General features: G+C 43.4%; 1 protein-coding gene across 1 annotated transcript in view; it reads left to right on the top strand.

Moving 5' to 3' along the window:
- cdh22 (cadherin 22) overlaps nt 1-16,500 on the top strand; it is a gene marked incomplete at both ends in the record, with an annotated part of 83,808 nt that overhangs the window by 35,839 nt on the left and 31,469 nt on the right. The window contains 2 exons of the mRNA XM_080548071.1: nt 2,509-2,645; nt 10,165-10,286. Of these exons, the coding sequence (XP_080404197.1) occupies nt 2,509-2,645; nt 10,165-10,286 (259 nt within the window). The remainder of the gene's footprint in view (nt 1-2,508; nt 2,646-10,164; nt 10,287-16,500) is intronic.

Here is a 16,500-nt window from a genome sequence, read left to right on the forward strand (position 1 = left end):
CGATCATCATCCATCCTACGTATTGTAATTCTCTGCCACGGAGGCAAGGGGCCCAATGGGAAATTATATTCGATGTTCATGGCTCTTTATGAGAAGGGGGAACATATTGAGTTGTAAAAGAGCTAATTGTGGAATGATTATGCTCATGACGTGAAGTGGTTGGGATACGGCTTTGTTACGACTCTTCAGTGGCGTTCCTCTCGTTCTGATGGCCTGAAGCGTTCATTTGGATTCACAGAGAGGTTCATGTTAATGGTAGGTTGCAATGGGATGCCCTTGAATGATTATCTATACGTCATGTCACGAGTGTCATGCCATTGTTCTTTTTTTCTTCATTAATTAATTTATGTTTGTTCAGGTATAACAACGTTTCAAACTGTTTCTAGCAATAGTGAGATTGAGATAATGCTTTACAAGGTCTCAGCTAAGGAGGTAATGCTGTTTCTGTGGAGTAGGCTATCTGGAGAGAAAATAACCCTGGTACAAGATATCTATTGAATCAGAAAATATTGTACACACTGTATTGTACACTTATTGTACCATATCTGTCATATTGTGTTGAAGTGTGGGGAAATACTTACAAAAGCAACCTACAAAAAAGCTATACAGATTGTACATCATGCTTAATGCAAATTGCTGTTTTTAAAGAGCCAAATATTGAAATTCATGGGTTTAGTTCAATTCAAAACTGCACAAATTATGTTTAAGGTTATAAATAACATGTTGCCAAGCAACATTCAGAAAATGTATACGGACAGAGAAGGTGGTTATTATTTAAGAGGGACTGACTAAAACAGCCAACGTACGACTCTGAAAAGTATGTGCATCTCTGTTCGTGGGGTATCCCTTTGGAATGGACTAGATGCGAGTGTAAAACTGAATATGAATAAATTCAAAGGCCATTAGAAACAAGTGTTTTTGGACATGTACAGGACAGAGGACTGTGAGTAGTAAGGTGACTGAAGTACCTCTTATTTTATTTTCTGCATTTGGATATTTATGTTGTATCTGGATATGTATGTTGTATTTAGTTTTAGAAAGAGACTCTATAATTGACATTTTAAATACGGAAGGGGCAGGACTAGATACGTTTTCACTTCCTCCTGTCCCCTCCCGAACACGCTAGTGTAAATTGCACAAGGTGAATGAATGTGTGTTGGATAACACTTTTTTTTACTTTGTATGTTTTTATATTTTTTATATGTTTATTGTGTTTGGGACAAATACAAATACAAATCAAATCACATCAAATCAGTACAATAGTCTCTAACCAGTAATCTCTAATCCTGGTACAATAGTCTCTAACTAATAGTCTCTTTATTTATTTTTATTTATTTTTTCTGAGTGGGGCAGTCCCACTCATATTTTTCATTTTTATTGACAGTTACAGTATAGATTATGACAGGAAGGATGGGTGAGAGAAAGAGAGGAGGGATGACATGCAGGATATGTCCCCGGCCGGAATCGAACCGGGGACCCCGCGGTTACATGGTCAACGCTTAACCCGCTACGCCACCTAAGCGCCCCTAACTAATAGTCTCTAACCCTGGTACAATAGTCTCTAACTAATAGTCTCTGACCTTGGTACAATAGTCTCTAACCCGGTATAGTACTTGGTATAGTACCACCAACACTGTACTGTAAGTAGCGTTAGCCATGCGGGGGTAATATCATCTCATTCTATAGTCCTTTAGTCCCACGCCCCACTCACACAGCTGACTAATCCTCTTCAGGATGAGGAGCCTTTGTGAGAAAGGTAGAAAAGAACTGATGATGATCCTCAGAAAATTACATTAAAGTACATATTGGGAGCGAACCAGTCAGCTGGAAAAAAGAGGGGAAAAAAATTCACTCTGGGAAAAAAAAAAAAGAGAAAGAAAACCCACTCATGGTATTTTGTTGACTCAGTACTCTTCCGAGAGGTCCTTGTGTACCATAGAGAAGTGAAAATGTATTTTGGTTTCGCTGGAGTGCATGTATGAAATATTAATATTTATTTCCCCCTTCCGTGTGGGCAGCAGCTAGCTTAGCTAGCTAACTGAGAGTCACTGCTCCTTTGCTTGGGGACAGTGGGGGCTTAATAGGGACAGAGACATTGTGACAGTTTTCCAATAAGCAGTTAAACGCGTCGTTATATTCTTCCTCTTTTTAATCTCGCCCACAGTTTTTCTTCTGGAACATGCTAATGTGTAGACTAACCTTATGTCAACTCTGGGCTGCTGGTCCCGAGAGACGCTCAGCTTCACATGCAGACACAGAGAAACTATACGAGACGACTCTGAATTGGATTTTAACTGTTCAATTATGTATACTGCGCCTTCTCTTTCTGTCGTTCTCTCTCGCTTTCTCTTGCTCTCTTTTTCTCTCTCTCTCCCTCCCTACTTTCTCTCTTTACTATGCAATTCATAAGTAATTACAAAATGTATCTGTTAGAATAAGTTGCACATGATGTAACACTCTCTCTCTCTCTCTCTCTCTCTCTCTCGCTGGCCCCTTCTCTCCCTCCAGGTTCTCCATAGACCGTAATACAGACCAGGAGCAGATCTTCCACATTGATCCAGTTTCAGGTGGCATCACCCTGGGCAAAATCCTGGACAGAGAGACGGCCGGGTGGCACAACATCACTGTCACGGCAGTAGAAGCAGGTATACACTCCAGCTTTCTATTGGCTCTTTCATCAACTCTAGCTTCCTATTGGCTCTGAACCTCTGTAGACTGTAGAAACAGGTATGCATTCCAGCCTTTGATTGGCTCTGAGTCTCTCTAGCAGTATTGTTTCTATTGGCTCATCACTTGCCCTCTCAACTCCAGCTTCCTATTGGTCTCAAAGCCTCTCCGGCCCTATATTAAGCCCACTCATCCCGCCGTCCTCTCCTCCAACTCTTCCCCAGGCTGTTGTTGCTAATGACAATAATGTTGTCATCAAATTAGCTTATGGAAAAACGGTGGAATTAACAAGTTGTTTACTGTTGTACTTTCAAAGTAGCTTTCACACAGAGAGATAGTTCATTCATAAACAAATTATTAGAATCACACAGCACCTGTTGTAACATTGTTTTTCCACAGCCATCAAACAATGGCATTATGATAACTCTGAACTCATCTGATCTATTTTGTTGTTTCATGCATCATGACATGCGGAAAAAATTACAAAATGTTGTGTTATTGTTGGTATTGACATGTTTTCTTTTCACTTAACATGTAAGCAAACAAGCAATGATATTGTGCAGCTGTCACATCATATAGAATTAAAGTAGAATATATACTGTATATAAAATAACATTGTTTAATCGTCCAGTTCTATATAGTTGTGTTGGTGAAATGTAATAACCTGATGTAGGAATAGCTGGTGGTGTATTAGAAAGAAACGCACGCATGCACACACACACACACAGACACACACACACACACACACACAAACACACACACACACACACACACATACACATACACGTACATACACACACACACACACACAAACACAGATACACAACCACACACTCAACCACATGCAGACACTCAACCACATGCACACAGACACAGACACACATGCACAAACGCACCCCCCCCCCCCCCACACACACACACACACAAACCAACACCTTACCAACTAAATACTGTACTAAAGTACAGGGAGAGAGAGAGAGGAGCCAGACATTCACTCACAGTACGTTTTCATTCTTGGACAGATGAAGTGATTTTGATATTGTATCGAAAGAACAAAAGATTACATTCTGCATCTGGCTGGTAATATCCACCTGCCTGCCCACACATGATGAAAGAATACGAAATAAAGAAACACATTCAACACAGCAAACGGCTGAACAACTGAATCCCACGTCCGTCTCTGTCTGTATTCCACTCCCCAGCTCCACACAGTAGGCGTGTACGGCTCTCCCAAGGTGGCAGAAGCAGTAGCATAATTAGACATATTGATTGAAAGTAGTGTGTGGGTGGCGCTCACCCCAAATATACTCGACACACGACAGGCTTTGCTTCGTCAGCAAAACTTTTTCCCACAACAAACATTTGCAGTGAATTCGAGTTTGCGGGGAGTTTTTCAGGGGGAGTAATTCTCAAGACAAATTGTTTGCTTTTGTGCTCTCTCTCTCTGTTTGTGTGCATGGCGTTATGTCTTAGTCACATTTTAATGTTAATTGACCATTTAAGGGTGTGATTGAGGCTTCCTCCAGTATCTGCCACAAACACAGGCCTGTACTTGACAGATAAAACCCCTCTCTCCCTGCTTGCTGCGTCGCGGCACACAGACAAGCCCAGACAAAACAAAGTCAATGGTTGACTTCATCAGAATTCTTCTCTCTCTGAATGAGGCTTATCGCTCGTTGCTTATCCAGTCCTGAGTACACTGAGAGAGAGAGAGAGAGGGAGAGGGAGAGGGAGAGGGAGAGAGAGAGAGAGCCAGAGAGAGAGAGAGAGCAAGAGAGAGAGAGAGAGAGAGGGAGAGGGAACGAGAGAGAGAGAGAGAGACAGAGAGAGCAAGAGAGAGAGAGAAAGAGGGAGGGAGAGAGAGAGAGAGAGAGAGAGAGAAAGTGGGAGGGAGAGAGAGAGAGAGAGAGAGAGAGAGAGAGACAGCAAGCACGAAAGAGAGAGCGAGAGATAGAGAAAGAGACCAGTGAAGCAGCAGTACGTACTATGACCATTTAAAACTGTTTTTCTCTCTTCTCTCTAAACAGTTTAGTTCGACTTGGTTTTATTCATGGCGGCTCTTCAACTAATTACTGGCAGAGTGGCAGACGGGGTCAGCTCGTTGGGTGACATTTTGAGATTACACAGAAATTAACAGAACCTCTCATTAACCCCCCTGGCCCATTGTTGATCTAGGACCTCTCTGGCTGCCACGTCGGCACATTAGTCAAGTCTCTGTTGATGATAGGACGACAGTGGGTTGGTGGCTGCACTGGAGGCATGACCCTGGGTAAGAGAAGAGGCCAGGCTAGAACCACAACACTGTTATAGACTAGGAATGACGTGGCTCTCTCGGCACAAGGAGGCCACACGGCCCTGTTCAATCAATTGCAGATACAAGCTAACCACACGTTAGCATGTTTTGGTTAACCTGTACACTGTTTCTTCCCTGAAAGCACACCTGTCCCAGAAAGACGATACATAGATGTTGGTGTGTCTGCAGTGGGGTGTACCATCACGGTACAATCAGTTACATGACATGTGAAACCATCCAACACATTTCATAGGAGAGACAGTACAGCTGGGTGTTGTAGTTTCTGAGAGAATAGCTGAGCGTTGTAGCTGCTGAGAGACAGAATGGCTGGGTGTTGTAGTTTCAGAGAGACAGAATAGCTAGGTTTTGTAGTTTCAGTGAGACAGAATAGCTAGGTTTTGTAGTTTCAGTGAGACAGAATAGCTAGGTTTTGTAGTTTCAGTGAGACAGAATAGCTGGGTTTTGTAGTTTCTGGGTGACATAATAGCTGGGTTTTGTAGTTTCAGTGAGACAGAATAGCTGGGTTTTGTAGTTTCTGGGAGACAGAATAGCTGGGTGTTGTACTTTCTGGGAGACAGAACAGCTGGGTGTTGTAGTTGCTGAGAGACAGAATAGCTGGGTGTTGTAGTTGCTGAGAGACAGAATAGCTGGGTTGTTATCATGTCAAATGCAGCGACGATCAGGTGTCACAGTAGTGCATGGTACTGCATGATAATTGATGTACAGCGGACTTCCTGTAGAGTCTGTGTGTGTATGTGTGTGTTTGTGTGTGTGTGTGTATGTGTTTGTGTTTGTGTTTGTGTGTGTGTGTGTGTGTGTGTGTGTATATGTGTGTATGTGTGTGTGTATGTGTTTGTGGTGTTTGTATGTGTGTGTGTGTGTGTGTGTGTGTGCGTGCATGCGTGCGTGTGCATGCAATGGTGTGTGCGTGTGTGCCTGGGTGCGTGCGTGCGTGTCTGTGTGCGTCTGTGACTGACAGCTAATTTCAGAGCCCTGAGATAGGGACTATGATACGAAGTTGGAAAGCAGTTTTTCCTGAGACAGGCCTCGTCCCACCCCCAGGGCAGAAGATAGCAGAGGAGGTGGGAAGTCTTTATCTTTCAGTTGAAGACATTTTACAGCTCAAGTTTCTCCCCATTGCCCCTGACCTGCACTCGCACTTTTAACACTGCTGCCTCCCATGTAAGGCAACTTCCACTACCTGCAACTGTCGGGGAGAGTTGTTGCAATACAACATCAAATGTTTTCATCTCTTTCTTACAACATAATTGTTGATGGATGCAAGCGAAGGAGATTCATTTCTTGAGAGTGGGAAGGGGAAGTATTAGTGTTTTCTCTACTACAGGCATAGAACTAGAGACGATGACAAGGAGTGTTGGATGAAGCTAGTATTGTAATGATGAGCTCAGTAATGGTATTCACTGTGTAGTAGTAACTAAGTAATGGTATGCACTGTATTGTGTTAACTATGTAATGGTATTCACTGTGTTGTGTTAACTAGGTAATGGTATTCACCGTGTTGTGTTAACTAGGTAATGGTATTCACCGTGTTGTGTTAACTAGGTAATGGTATTCACTGTGTTGTGTTAACTAGGTAATGGTATTCACTGTGTTGTGTTAACTAGCTAATGGTATTCACTCTAGCAACTGAGCCACGCAGTACAACTAGGTAATGGTACAGAAGGTTAAAGAAGCAGGAGTATACTTAGACATATCGATCGAAAAAAGTTTGGGGGTAGCATTAAACATTGAGAACAGCGGTATTACAGATGCATGCTGGTCTGTATCCATTAGATGTATGTTCTCTGCCTACTGAGGGAACATTAATGCATCCAGCCTGTGTTTTTCCCCTGCAGGATTGTATGATTACATTCAGCCCACATGTTATATAACATTCCCCCTTGAGAAGTGACACATTTAGATTTATGTTTATATCAAGTTGTCATGTACTGGTTGACCTCCCACCTCTGCTTGGCTGGGCTCCCCGCAGACCAACTGGCAGGCAGGCAGGCATACATTATTATTATATTATGCATTATCTCAGTAATAAATCTCTACAGCAAAGTATAATATTGTTGTCCCGCGCTACAGGAACATCTCAGTACAACGTCACGTCAGTGGAGTTTCTGCTGGCATCTGGAGAGCGTAGGGCAGATGTGCACCACGTCCATAATCTGGTCAAATCCTTCATGTCTTCGTAAGTCTGAAGTTCCATTTACAATCACAGACCTACACTCTGAAGGAGAAAGCTGTGTGAAACCCGGTACTCTCAACACAGCCATTCCCAGCGGGGAGTTGAGCTGCAGAGTGACCAATATTCCCAATTCCCCATCTGTCTCTGGTTCTGGGGGATTGGGTAGTAATGAGTGTGCTATGATTGCAGTGTGCGGGTTCACAGCCGAGAGCTAGTGGAGGACTGAGGGTTAAGACCTAATTGAGGGAGAGCAGCTTTCTCTCTCTCTCTCTCTCTCTCTCTCTCTCTCTCTCTCTCTCTCTCTCTCTCTCTCTTTCTCTGCCCATTTATATATATATATATTTTAAAATATCTGTTTTTAGGGCATTTCTGCTTTATTGGGATAGAGACAGTAGAAAGGACGGGTGAGAGAGAGGGGGATGACATGCAGGATATGTCGATGGCCGGAATCAAACCAGGACTCAAACCGGGGACCTTGCGATGACGCGGTTTGTGCATTAGTGTGCTACGCAACTAAGCGCCCTCCATTTGTATTCTTACTGCTCAGATAAAAATGCAGTCAATTCAAAACCTAGATTTGAGGTGAGGATTATGCTATTGGTGGAGGCAAGGTTCTCCTAAAGGCACAACCCCCACTGGGCTGGGAGGAATCAAGGATTCAGGTCAAATCTAAATGATTCAGTTCAGATGATTTGAAATGCCCATCACTACTTGGGGATGGGTTGACACAAATAAATGATTCAGTGAGTCAAAGATTCAAATCTTTGAACATAACTGAACTGGAGGTAAATGAACTAAGTGATTCAGTTCAGTTTGATGATTATGACATAACATGCCAACAGCAACAGCTGCTGACTGTGTAGCGTATCGAGACGACGACCTACGAGACAGTTTTAATAATCAAAAGAAAAGAAGAAAAAAAACAGCAAGAACAAACAAATAAATACATATATGATAACAATTTGGCATTGTGTGATGTCTCACTCTTAGAGGGACCTCGGAGCTCCCCTCTGGACATGGTGTAAAAATGAGGAACATGAAACCTTGTCAAACATAAGAAAAATAATTAAGAATCAGAATTAAAATTCAAGAAGAAGTCGGTTGGCGCCGATCCACCGAGTCTTGTAATTACCGGGTAGTGCAGCTAATTTGGAGTGGGTTTTGATTGTGCTAATTAGGTAATGTTCTCCCCTCCCACGTTTAAATTTTAAGAACTTTGCCTTGAGAGTTAATGGTACAGTGCGCTTGTATGCCATGTAAGTGCTGTTTTTATATATAAATATATATTTATTTTTTGGTTACTTTTAACAAGGGCATGATCTAAATAATTTACAAGGCTTTATTAAATGGATTCATTTATATTTCCCTCATTAAGCTGGTGCCCGGGCTGGACTCCAGTCATTAAATCTCTGTATGTTCCTGATTGGATGGCAAGGCCCTGATGAAAATATGCTCTATTGTTTGGTTGGCGGTGTGGGGGGGGTTGTGGTGGGGATTGGGTGAGCGGGGTGGCGGGGGGGGAGCTCTCTTGTGACAGAGAGTGTTATCTAGGAAATGGAGGTACAATCAGGAGACATTAAAAGCTGACAGCTTCGGAGCTGATGGAGACATGGTTGTAAACACACACTGATGGAGTTATGATGGTACGGTTGTCATCTTTGAAAGGCGGTTTTTTACAGCCGAAAGCAACAACAAACACACAATGGAAAGAGGCTGTTTTTCCACATGTTGAATGTGGAAAATGTCCTCATTGTATAATACCTCAGATGGTGATGTCCATTATGTACCATACTTGTGCCAGCTGTATTTGTCGAAACAGTCTGTGTGTCCTTGTTGTGTTCTGTATTGTATATGTGACAGCAGTAGGTGAAAGCGGGAACAAGTTGGCAACCGACCAAGTGTTCAGACTTTTATTCTGAGAACATTGTTGAAAATCAATGACACACTCGCTAGTCAAGCTAACATATTGCAAAGCAATGGATTTGGTGAGTAATCCCTACTCCTACCTAGTTAGTGTAGAGTAGTGGGGATTACTCACCGAATCCACTGCATTTAAAACATTTGTTCATCGTTCATTTCATTGTTCATTTTTCAGAATAAAAGTCCAAACATTTTGATTGGTTGCCGACTTGTTCCCGCTTTCACCAGCTGTTGTCACATATGACACAGTCTGATCATTTGGTCCTCATGTCAGGATCTGATGTAATGATCGGACTTTTCTTTCAATAAATGTCCCCGTTGTTGAAAATCAGTGACGCATCGCTAGTCAACTAACACAGCTTGTTTTGTGAGCCTGCTAACAATGTAAAGTAAGTAGTGTTATAGTTAACTAGGTAGCAGTGGGGATTACTCACCCAATCAATTGCGTTGCAGTATTTTGGCTTGACTACCGCGTTTGTGTCGTGATTCTCAACAACGTTGAAAACGTAGTTCCGTGTTGCAAAAGAAAAGTCCGAACATTTTGATTGGTTGCCGACATTCGGACCAAATGATCAGACTGTGTCACATATGCTCCTGTGTATGCTTGGTACACTTGAAAATCACAGGTAATTCAAAACTCATATTCAAAACTACTACGGTAGCAGCAGAGTCGTTCCAACACGGTAACATATATACATCTGCAGATATTCAATGCACCCCTAGTCCTAATCGCCGATGTCCTCTATGGTCCTCTGTGGCTCAGTTGGAGCATGATACTAACAACGCTTAAATCGTGGGTTCGACTCCCGCTGGGACCATATATACCGAATAATGTATGCACTCACTGCAATGTAAGTGGCTTTGGATAACAGCGTCAGCTAAAGGGCATATACAGTACCAATGGAATGGGAAGGTGTGTCCAAACTTTTGACTGGTACTGTATTGTATCTCTGTAATCCGGTCTCCTCCTCTCTCGATAACACGTCCCAGGTGTCCAGTGTGTCTGCCTAAGGTCCTAATCTAAGGTAACCATCCCCTGTAGAGAAGCGGTCCAATCTCTAAACGCCTGTCCTCCTCTCGTCCTCTGTAGATAACCAGTCCCAGGTGTCCCACTCGGCGGTCAGCATCCGTATCCTGGACGTGAACGACAACCCACCTGAACTGGCCACGCCCTACGAAGCCTCTATATGTGAAGACGCCAAGCCTGGGCAGGTAAGGCCCTTCTCACGTTGTCCATGTGACTACCCATACTGTGTAATAACGGTGTTATTACCTGCTTATTACAGCATTATAAACATTGTGAGATTTATTTATTTATTTTATTAATTTATTTTTATTAATTAATTATTATTATTATTTTTTTTTTTTTTTAATCTATTTTTAAAAATCTATTTAACCAGGGTAGTCATATTGAGACAGATTCAAATGAGCCCTGGATACTCAAGTGACAATGATGTTGCTTCTATTGGTGCTTCATGGCCACCTGGCGTCTGGACATTCCTGTCAGTTTGGCTCTGATAATCTGATCATTTGATGTTTGACTTAAATTATTAATGAAACACATCACGTTCAAAGGAGGGAACGTTTTATTGCAGTGGAAAGACACCGTGATTGGAATTGCAAGCTTCTCCTCTTGGCTTGTGTTGATGTTGATGTGGATGTTGATGTTGTTTAAGTGTTGATGTTTAGCACCCAGCCAATCACTTTCCTTCCTTGTCAGAACAGTTCCATTATCACCTTTCAAGTCTGGTCCTTTTTTTACTATTCGACAGCATGATCTATATGACACACTGTTCCAGGGCCCATTTAGAATCGCTGCTTTTGGCACTGCTGCAGTTTGCCAACGTTGACACCTGCCAAGACAGGAGTTCCTGGAATGGAGAGGAAGATTTGTTCTGTGTGTTTGTTAATGCAGCATGGGAATGAGAAGTTAGTTTGTAGAATCTGTCAGTGGTCTAGAATCTGTCAGTGATTTAGAATCTGTCAGTGACATAGATAGGAATAATAATATGTACCGGGGAGGCTGGTGGAGGTAGAAATCGGAGGATGGGCTCTTTGTAATGCATGCAATGGAATGAGGAACACACATGTTCGATACCATTTCTCATTGCGTTCCGTGCATTACAATGAGCTCGTCCTTCGATTTCTACCTCCACCCAGCCTCCCCAGATCTAACGCCCACCGGCCTTCCCTTTCCCAAGGTTTCCCACGTCTTAGCAAATCATTGAATATCTGTTGTAGGTAGCTCATGAACCAGCAGTCCTTTTTCTACGAAAACACAGATGGAATTTGAAAGCAGCTACCGTACATATGTTGTTTACTTGTAGAAGACATTGACTACCGGGTATGTTAAAGTATGCCATTCACTATGCCACCACAACAACATACGGTAACACTCAAGATGCGATGCCGATAAGATGATGCAATGCATAATCCAAAAAGGCTGTGACCTTTCGGAGAACAGTGGAGAGAGAGAGGGGAAAAACAACAGACGAGCTCTGTGTGTGCTAGGATTAACACTGCTGGGCCCCGCCAGAGAGATCAAGACACCGGTTGAGACAGAGTCACATGGTGCGGCTGGGGTGCCCTGCCCGAGCCTTGCAAGCCAAAGCCTGAGCGGTCGCCCTTGACACTTTTAGAGGAGACGTCCTCTTGGTCTAATGGTCTATGATTGGGCTCGCCGTGCCAAAGGTTCAGTGTTCAAACCCCAGCCCGGCGGGGGGGGGGGGTTCACATGCCTGTGGTTTCTCCATTTCGCTCTCTCTGTCTCCGGAGTCGTCCAGCAGCGTTAAGAATGGACAGGGCTGTTAAAGGTGTTTTATTTGCCTTCTCCAGTCAACAGGCCTCAGGCTCAGCAGGAGCCAATTACCAAGCACAGAGCGGGCGCATAATTAAAGAACAGCACAGCCTTAACATAGCCACAGCCATCCACGCTGGAAGCTACATTTACATGTGTAATGAGGCTTAGAGACCTCCCTCTCTCCTCTCCTCCTCTCCTCTATTGCTCTTCATCCCTCTCTCCTCTCCTCCTCTCCTTCCTATCTACGCACGCTCTTTAAGTGTTCGTCCTATTTTCCCTCGCTGCACGCACGCACGCACGCACACAGACACAAACACACACAGACACAAACACACACAGACACAAACACACACAGACACAAACACACACAGACACAAACACACGCATCCCTCTGTGCTGCCTCTTCTCCGAAGAACAGTGTCTGATCTGATCTCCCCCCTCTCCTACGTCTCTCTCTCTCTCTCTCTCCCTCCTTTCCTACGTCTCTCCCTCCTCTCCTCCGTCTCTCTCTCTCCCTCCTCTCCTCTGTCTCTCTCTCTCCCTCCTTTCCTACGTCTCTCTCTCCCTCCTCTCCTATGTCTCTCTCTCTCTCCCTCCTCTCCTATGTCTCTCTCTCTCTCCCTCCTCTCCTATGTCTCTCTCTCTCTCCCTCCTCTCCTCCGTCTCTCTCTCTCCCTCCTTTCCTATGTCTCTCTCCCTCCTCTCCTTCGTCTCTCTCTCTCTCCCTCCTCTCCTATGTCTCTCTCCCTCCTCTCCTCCGTCTCTCTGTCCTCTCTTCCATCTGTGAGGCGAACATTAACCTTCAACACATAATCACATAGATACCATTAGTCACACAGAGGAGTGGCTCTCTGATTCTCACTGCTAAATGAGAGACCTTTCTCTCACAGTCCAATTAGATAGAGATGTGGCATGATTCACACCCTGGGGATTAAGAAGTGGAGGTAAGGCACAGGAGATGACAGTGTTGTCTCTGTGCTGTGATGAATAGAACCTAACAGACATGGTTTGTTTGTGTGTTTGTTTGTATGTCACTCTCTCTCTTTCTCTGTCTCCCTCTCTCTCTTTCTCTCTCTCTCTCTCTTTCTCTCTCTCTCTCTCTTTCTCTCTCTCTCTCTCTCTCTTTCTCTGTCTCCCTCTCTCTCTCTCTTTCTCTCTCTCTCTCTCTCTTTCTCTCTCTCTCTCTCTCTCTCTCTCTCTCTTTCTCTCTCTCTCTCTCTTTCTCTCTCTCTTTCCCTCTCTTTCTCTCTCTCTCTCTCTCTCTTTCTCTCTCTCTCTCTCTCTCTCTCTCTCTCTCTCTCTCTCTCTTTATCTCTCTCTCTCTCTTTCTCTCTCATACATACAGATACACAATCCCTCACTCTTTGTGTCTCGCTGCCTCTATTCAATTAAATTCAAAAGAGCTTTATTGGTGTGAAAACAAAAATACATTGGAAGTGAAAAGGATAGCTCACAAACAGGACTCTCAGCTCTCAGCTCTCTCTCTCTCTCTCTCTCTCTCTCTCTCTCTCTCTCTCTCTCTCTCTCTCTCTCTCTCTCTCTCTCCTTCTGGGGACTTTTTTCATCCCCAACCCCCATCTATAATGTTCCAGAAGTTTCTGTTTGGTTTGGCTGTCTGAGATTGAACGAGAAAGTGTTGTAGTCAGGTCAGAGGGCTTCTACAGTAATACTCCTTCTCTACTCCTGGGTAATCACTTATGGCATTTCTGGGGTTTTCACTTTCACTTTTCTAGCTGTTTTCACTTGAAAGGTTGTTTTACTTTGTTGTTTTCAGTTTGAATTGGGGTTTTTGGGGGGATTTGTTTTTCTCATTTTCTGCAACTCTTACTTCTGAAAAATGGATCCATCGATACATCGATAAACATCATAGATCATTGGTTTTGGTTTAGGGCTTAGAGCTGGTAGGTTCAGTTCCCAGAGCTGTGCAGAGCTGTGCTTAAGATTTGTAGACGACATGGATAGTGCTTCCTCATTGATTGATCTGAGGCCCTATGGGGCACATGAATTGTTAAATCAATCTATTCATGAATTACCAAGACCATAGAAAACTTTATTGTTTCCATAAAATAGATTTTTCCAAGAAAAGCGATACATAAGGTGAGGAGGTCACAGACAGACAGTCTGAACAGTCGTTGTGTTGGCTAGACATGATGTTGGCCGGTACAGTGACTGCTTTTTGTGACAGTTCATACTTTTATTCTGAAAAATATACCGTAGATACATTTCAGCGTTGTTGAAAATCAGTGACACACTCGCTAGTCAACTAACACAGCTTGTTTTGTGAGCCTGCTAACAATGTAAAGTAGTGTTATAGTTAACTAGGTAGTCGTGGGGATTACCCACTGAATCCTTTGCATTGCAATGTTTTGGCTTGACTAGTGAGTGTGCCATTGATTTTCAACATAGTTGAAATTTATTGCAATTTTTCAGAATAGGAGTCTGAATATTACGATTGGTTGGCCACTTGTTCCCGGTCTCACCAGCTGCTGTCACGTTTGACTGAGTTGTGATCCTTGTTGTGACATCTTGTCCATTTGTCTGTCTTATAGCCTGTGTTGGTTTGGCCGATATCTCAAAAGCTCTCTCTAGTTAAAGAGCTGTTTCTCAAATAAATTGTACTGTACTGTGATTACTGTATTACTGTACCGTTCAAATGAAATGTTGAATCTCAAAGAGACTCAATTAATTTGCTCTGAAATCAGCTCCACCATACAGTATAGAACAGTATGTCCTAACAACCTGTTCTATCTCCCTAATTAGAAAACACGCTGAAAATGAGAAAGAAAGCATCCCGAACATCTTCGTGCAAAGGGCAGAACGTGAGCCTCTGATGGTTTGACTGAATAAATAGACATTGTTAAAACCGGCCTCTACGTTCTCCTAATCCCTCCCCACGGTACTCTCACGGCTATGGGGTTCACAGAGGGGTCGTAATGTCTACTACAGGCTCACTAAGGTGATGCCTACATTTCCCAGAATGCCATTATTTACACAACAAATGAGACAGCCTTGAGGTAAGCCGGGAGGAGGGGAGCCAGCCGGCCGAGCCGGCCAGACAGCCAGGCAGTTGTTTACGTGTTAAAACCCAGTCTGGGTTTTGTTTCCGTTCCCCAGAACATCTATTAATCTCCCTGATAACTTGGACTGAGGAGAGGCGCTCGGAAGTGAGCGTAATTACCTCAATATTTCTTCCACCTGGCGTACAAGCCAAACGTGGGCTATCCACTCTCTGGCCCTTCGCTCGCCACAGTACACGCACGCACGCACGCACGCACCCATGCACGCACGCACCCATGCACGCACGCACGCACGCACCCATGCACGCACGCACGCACGCACGCACGCACCCACACACACACCCACCCACCCACCCACCCACCCACACACACACCCACCCACCCACCCACCCACCCACACACACACACACACACACACACACACACACACACACACACATACCCACACACACACACACGCACACACACACCAGGGCTTGACGCTTACCTTTTCCCCAGGTAGCACTGTGCTACCATGTTGAAAAATTTAGTAGCACACCAAGAATTTCAGTAGCACAATGAAAATTGCGCAATTTTCGTCAACAACTACAACAAATTATCATAATCATAACATATCAAAATGATCATAACCGGCTCTTGGCCGTAATAAAAATGGAGACTCACACAATGTAAAGGGGAAGTAAGAATATTAATTTCAGTTGGCCCACGGTTCGGTATGAACCTCGGTTTTTGGGTCACGGTTCGTGTTTTTTTTATTTTTTAAATGCTACTATTTATTTACAAACTGTTACTTTATTTTGCTTATACTTATGGAACTTTAACATTTAGACACATTCCAGAATATGACTGGTAAATTGTATAATATAAATATATATAAACAAAAAACACTTTCAAATGTAAAAAAGTTACATAAACACTTTCAAATGTGACGTGTTGTGGATTGGAACTACGGATCATAAGCTTTCAAATGATGTGTCATATATTGAAATCCGAAAAAAGATGAAGTTAGAGTCATTTGAATGTTGTTAGACGTCAGGCACATATAGGGTTAACCTCTTTGTAATGAAACCGGAAGCAAACGCTGCTAGCAGCTAGCGGCTAACAAAACACAGCGCTACGAACTATGAGAGCTGTATCCCATATACCTATTATGCGCATTTTAAGCGCATATAGGACTCGCGTGAAGCATTTCTGCGACACGCGTTTCTGTTCACTGTTTTCATTCCCTCATCGCTTATACACATAAGTTTGACTGCGCATGACAGTAGTTCAGTTAGTCGCACTGGTGCGATTGAATGTATTTCCAAGTCGCACAGAAATATATTCACTCGCAAATGCGACCAAAACAGTCGCACTGTCGAGCCCTGCACACACACACACACACACACACACACACACACACACACACACACACACGCACACACGCACACACACACACACACACACACACACGCTCAATGGACTCTGTCTACATGCACTTCATTTTTCAATTATTTTTAAAAATGTACTTTCATAATAGACAGGGTTGTTGTGTGTCTGTGTTGCCATAGCTTTGGGAGTACCTTGTTAAAATATAACATTTTAAATTCCTCACCTCTACCCAAGAGCC

The sequence above is a fragment of the Nansenia antarctica genome, assembly GCF_963989245.1.
Source record: "Nansenia antarctica genome assembly, chromosome: 18".
Lineage (NCBI taxonomy): Eukaryota > Metazoa > Chordata > Actinopteri > Argentiniformes > Microstomatidae > Nansenia > Nansenia antarctica.